Source organism: Gymnoscopelus microlampas (assembly GCF_963454915.1).
Source record: "Gymnoscopelus microlampas genome assembly, chromosome: 15".
NCBI classification, from domain to species: Eukaryota; Metazoa; Chordata; class Actinopteri; order Myctophiformes; family Myctophidae; genus Gymnoscopelus; species Gymnoscopelus microlampas.
This window is the reverse complement of record NC_139952.1, coordinates 45,489,707-45,495,706: the sequence shown is the minus strand read 5'-3', so window position 1 is coordinate 45,495,706 and position 6,000 is coordinate 45,489,707. Positions and strand designations below refer to the sequence as shown.

The 6,000-nt window shown below is 40.2% G+C and overlaps 1 protein-coding gene across 7 annotated transcripts in view; it reads left to right on the top strand.

Moving 5' to 3' along the window:
• The window catches only part of clasp2 (cytoplasmic linker associated protein 2), a 151,808-nt gene that overhangs the window by 48,824 nt on the left and 96,984 nt on the right, over nucleotides 1-6,000 (top strand). For all 7 annotated transcript variants that reach the window (XM_084080579.1, XM_084080581.1, XM_084080578.1 and 4 more), the window contains exon 7: nucleotides 4,957-5,027. In XM_084080579.1, coding sequence (XP_083936705.1) covers nucleotides 4,957-5,027 — 71 coding nt within the window. The remainder of the gene's footprint in view (nucleotides 1-4,956; nucleotides 5,028-6,000) is intronic.

The window sequence follows — 6,000 nt, the reverse complement described above, 5'->3', positions numbered from 1 at the left end:
ACGTGATATTTGACAATTTGGCCAATTTGGTATTAAAAAGGTCTTAAACGTAATTAAATTGTCACTTTATAAATGTGCAGATATACACTTACCGTATACTGTATGTTGGTTTGTTTACTGTTAATGTAGGTTAATGCACATTAAGCTAATCATCTGGGGACCCCCTAAAATATGGGGTCTCTCGACCCTCAGTTTGGGAACCACTGGTCTAATGCATAACAAGCTGTGGGGGTCCTTTAAATAAAAAAAAAAGGTTGAGAATCAGTGCTTTAGGAGAAGTGGAGTATAAATAAACCATAAACCATATTCCGTTCATTTATCATGGTCCTCTCTTTAGTAAGGCTGTTGACAGCCTGCTGGCAGGAACAATACGTTTCACCATGGCCTCATTTACTGGTCATTTTGTGCTTACTCAAGTTGTTTATTTTCTTATACAATACAGCCAGTAGCAACACTGCAGACGCCATTAACCCGTTAAGACCGGGCACACATCTGTGTCGCTTTATGATGTATTTGGCTATTCAAAAATAGCAGATCTACAAGCTACGAGCTTGTAGATCTGCTATTTTAGAAATATCTTGAAAATGTGTGCAAATCGTAGTTTTTTTAAAGCGAATATTTATTACTCAAATCTTTGCTTCCGGGGATTCTACAAATGTCTTCTAAATCCTAACAGTTTTTTGAAGAAACGTATGTTGCTATAATTACAGTAGTTCTTATACTTTTGTGTCAAGGACCCCCAAAATGATATGTATTTGGCCGCGGACCCCCATCTCTCTTGATATTTTGTTCCAGGGACACCCACAGAAGCAAAGATTTGAGTTAAATCTTTTAAAAAGATTATATGAATTCAAAGATTTGCACACATTTTCATGATTTTTCAAAAAGCTACGAGCTTGTAGATCTGCTATGTTTTTAATAGCCAAAGAGATCTAAAAATGACACAGATGCTTTCCCCGGTGTTAATGGGTTATAATTGACTTTGTGAAGGGTTCTTCAGCAGTGTGTGTGTGAAACACACTTAGATAGATCCTCTGTGAGCTCCAGTTTTACATTCAACTTCAATTGAGTGTAACTTGCTCTGACGTGGTGGTTGATTCTATTAACCTCGTTAAACAGGATGGAGTTGTGAATGGCTTTGGTTGTAAAACACTGAGGAGGGTTTTTTTGTGTGTGCAGCTGAACTGGACAAAACGAGATCACACACATTTTCACTGTTTTTTTTTAACCCATTGAGACCTGTGGCCGATTCTACGAATGTCTCCCAAATCCCAACAGTTTTCTGAAAAAAACCTATGTTTCTATATCAGTGGTGCTCAAACATTTTCATGTCAAGGACCCCCAAAATGATATGTATTTGGCCGCCGACCCCATCTCAAAATGTGTTTTTCCAGGGACCCCCAGATTGCAAAGAATAGTTAAAAATGTTCGCTTTAAACAACATATATTCAAAGATTTTCACGCATTTTCACGATTTTTCAAAAATAGCAGATCTACAAGCTCATAGCGCGGCACTCGGTGCCGCGCTATGAGCTTGTAGATCTGCTATTTTTGAATAGCCCAAAGTGTAAAATAATGCTTTTTTAGCTCAAATCAAAAAGCGACACAGATGCGTTCCAGGTCATCCAGGGGTTCCAGGGTTAACAGCCACGAGTGCAAAAACAACAATGGAAAAACAGAATAAAAGAGAGAAAAGAATTTGATCATATGGGACCTTATGGAAAGCATGTAGTCATTGGAAAAGAATGGGAAGGGGGGGGGATCTTGAAATACAATAATACATGATATATGATAAATGACTTTATAAAGCACTTATCAAATCAACGATGCAAAGTGCTTCACATAAAACTAAAGCCAAAATAAAATAAAGTCAGTGACAGAATACAAACATGATGATTATTTATGATGTTTTCTTTTTCTTTTCTTTTTTTACATTTTCTTGGATGCCAGAAAGTGTAAAGACAGTTTTCTTCTGACCTTTTGAAGTGCCTGGCAATTTAGAAATGGGCCTGTTATTGTTATAATAGACTAGTATAGACCACCGAAGTCTGACGTAATTTACACATCCTTGGCTTGTCTACCTGGTTCGCGGTTTTCCACCCCCATTCTGAATCCCATAGACGTCTTTAATTTACACGTCTTTATTTAATATTGTTAATATTTGATATATTATTAATATTTGACGTCTTTATTTAATATCGCGTCAAATAAGAACTGTGTTCCAAAAATAAACAAGTGACCCCGTCGGTTTGACTCATATGGATATGAAGCATCAACTGACGGTGAGAAAACGATAATGTTACTTCCGCCGAATCTACCTTACAATTTGAATCCTGCGCCACGTCGGTTGTCCGTTGTATGTATGTATGTATGTACGTTGCAATCTGGCAAGAGTGATGCAACACTGCCAGTGCCGGTGCTAGGTAATTTGGCGCCCTAGGCAATATTTTTCCTGGCGCCCCCCCCCCCCCCCCCCCCCCCCGCACCGTCACCGTTTTCTGCCACAGCGCCACCTAGATTCTGAAAAATAAAAAAATAAACAAGTTTTTTTTTTTTTTTTTTTTTTTTTTGCGCCCCCCCCCCTAGTGGCGCCCTAGGCAACTGCCTACTCTGCCTAATAGGGCGCGCCGGCTCTGAACACTGCATCACTCTTACTGTCTGTCTGAAACTTTACACTACATCATCACAACAAACCAACCTGTTACCAAGACGACGATGACGATGAGACGGTCGTCCCGAATATGGACACAACGCCAGTGTGACGTAATCTCACGACAGCATGACATCACATTGGACCCGTTTTGACTTTATTATGGAGATCTCTGGATCTGTCTGTCTGTTTCCCTTTCATGCCCATATATGGGGATCTATGTATCTGTTTGTATGTGTCCTTTTATGCCCATATATGGCATATATCTCTGTCGCTTTTTGTTTGTTTCTTCTTTAAGCAGAATATGCAGCCTGCATAAATCTGCATCATTCAAGTCATCATCCCAGATGCTGGACTTTTCACTTTTGACTGGGCCAGGCGACGTCACCACTGTCTTTCACACCATTTCATTCTTATCCACCCTTTACACAAATAAACTGCTAACTTCATCTCCTGCGATTTCAACTATCTTTTCACATTGTACACCACTGCACACTCCCCACAGGTCTGCCATACCAGGTCTGAGTAATCACAAAGTGGGTTTTGGTCATTGGAGAGGTGATGCACGTCACCTCTTTCTGAAGCGGGTACTTTCAAAGCCTGCCGTGGATTTAGGAGAGCACAAAACTCTCTCTCACACTGTGAGGTGCCTGTAAGGTGGCACTGCAAAGTGAACGCCGCGTCACGCTAGACGTTCGGGCCGCGTAGCGGCCCGAACTTCTAGTTAGTTACATTTTCGCCACAGACTGTATCAAATATAAGTGACTGACTATCATAAACGATACAGAACCTCCTCCCTGACAATATCGCAGAGACAGTTTGTTTATTTGTTATAATTTGGACCACAATTCTTATATGAGACGATTCTATGATGACCCAATGTTATTCTCCATAGCGAAATTACTTTACGAACCTGGGGATGAATGAGTGACGTCAGGACTTCGGTGGTCTATTATACACAGTTGTTTGTGTGTGTGTGTGTGTGTGTGTGTGTGTGTGTGTGTGTGTGTGTGTGTGTGTGTGTGTGTGTGTGTGTGTGTGTGTGTGTGTGTGTGTGTGTGTGTGGTGATGTGAATGAACATGCTTGGTGCGCACCGTGCAAGGGTAGATATATATCATCATGTTTTACCATTGATTGTTTGATTGAATACTGTATTAGTCATAAATGTAAAAGGCATGTGGGGTACAGTAAGACATTAAAGCTAAAAGGATAACACATACATGTTTCCATTGTGATCCTACTGTATGTATTCAATTCATCAACATACTGTAACATAACAAATGTACACAATAATACATGTCATCGACACATACAAACACTACTGTATGTACATAAGAGATGGGACAATGACGTTTGGCTTCCTGATGGATGCTTTTTCAGGACAATTTAGAAAGAAAGCAGTGTTAACACATCCTTTTAATGCATTGTTTTCCAAACAGTGGCTCGGGACCCATCTTTGGACCGCAGACCAATTTGTATGGGTCGCTAGTAAATATCTCCTTTTTTCCATTTCCTACAAAAAAATATACATATATATTTTAAAAGATTTTTTAACACATCGGGTGCCAGCATTTTATAATAACAGATTACGTTCGGTGCCAGAAATCTCACCGTTGAGCTGCGCAGCGCTGTTTAAGCTGTAGACTCCACCACGTGCATTCCATGAGAAAAAAAAGCATGTCTCCATTTTGCCCGATGGTCCTGGCTAACGCCTGGAACGATAACATCTCTCACACGAGTAACAATGGCGGAGCGATCGTGCACACAAAATGAGTCGTTTTCCCCAGAGTAAAAGGTTTCGGAGTTATAGGGGTTTTAGAGAAGGAAATAGAGCGGAAGCGGATGTGAGCCATGTTTTTTGACACGATGATGCATCTGGCCCATCCTTCTCAGATTCACCGTGGGTGATCCCAAAGCTGCTCCAGCCCCTCCCGTACGGAAAAAAACAACAACAAAAAAAAGACACCAAACACGGTTCGGACCGTGATCGGCACCCGATGTGTTAAAAAGGTTTAAAGTATTTCATAAATAAAATGAAAACAATCTAATCATTTCCAATATGTAAAAAAAGAAAAAAAAACGTTAAGAAGTAGTGAAAATAGAAACAAGTAAGTTGTAGATCGGCTATTTTCACTAGTTTGGGTCCCGGGGCAAACGTATCATTTTGGGGCTTTTGGGGTTGTGAAAAAGTTTGGAGAACCACTGCTTAATGGATGGTTATAATGTATACTGTACACTTGAATGACATTTTATTTGACTTGGTCTTGGTCTTAACATCCCTGTCTTTGTCTCTCTCTCTCTGCAGGTTACAGACGATATTTGGCCGTTTTGATGAAGCCCTGAATTCAGGCAACATGGCTCTGAGCCCCGGCCACGGTCAGTGAACATTCTCTCTCTCTCTCTCTCGTCCCTCTCTCTCTCTCTCTCTCTCTCTCTCTCTCTCTCTCTCTCTCTCTCTCTCTCTCTCTCTCTCTCTCTCTCTCTCTCTCTCTCTCGTCCCTCTCTCTCTCTCTGCTCTACTGGCCTCTCTGTAGCGCCCGTTGCCAAGGAAACCGTAAAGGGACAGTTCACCCCCAAAATGACTTTTTTCTTCCTATCAATTACCCGTTAAGTCATTCAATCCCAGAACGCATACTGTGTCATTTTAGATTTTTACTGCTATAACCATTATGTTATACTTGTATATCTGCTATTTTTGAAGAGCCAACGAAAGTTTCCAAACTTTTTCGATATATATATAAAAAAACAAAAATAGCAGATGTAGAAGCTCGCTAGCGCAGCACAAAGTGCTGTGATCTTGCAGATCTGCTATTTGTGATAACTACTGTTCTAAATCTTAAAAACTTATGTTGCTGTATATCCCATTAAGACCTGGAACTGTGTCATTCTTAGATTTGAGCTAAAAAGCATTATTTTACACTTTGGGCTATTCAAAAATAGTGAAAATGTGTGCAAATCTTTGAATACATATATTTTTAAAGCGAACATTTTTAACTCTTGGACTCTTGGAACTTTAAATCTTTGCTTCTGGGGGGTCCCTGGAACAAGACATTTTGATGGGGGTCCGTGGCCAAATACATATAATTTTGAGGGTCCTTGACATGAAAAAGTTTGAGCACCACTGATATAGAAACATACGTTTTTGAGAATACTGTTGAGATGTAGGAGACATGTAGAATCGGCTTCAGGTCTCAATGGGATATATATACTGTAGCTAAAATCTCAAATGTTTTTTTTTTGCTTTGCTGGAGGGATGAACTCGGGCCGAAACTAGATGGCGGCTATGCACTGTTTATGTCCAGAACAATGTCATGTTCTGTAATACTGTATGATGTGTGTGTGTGTGTGT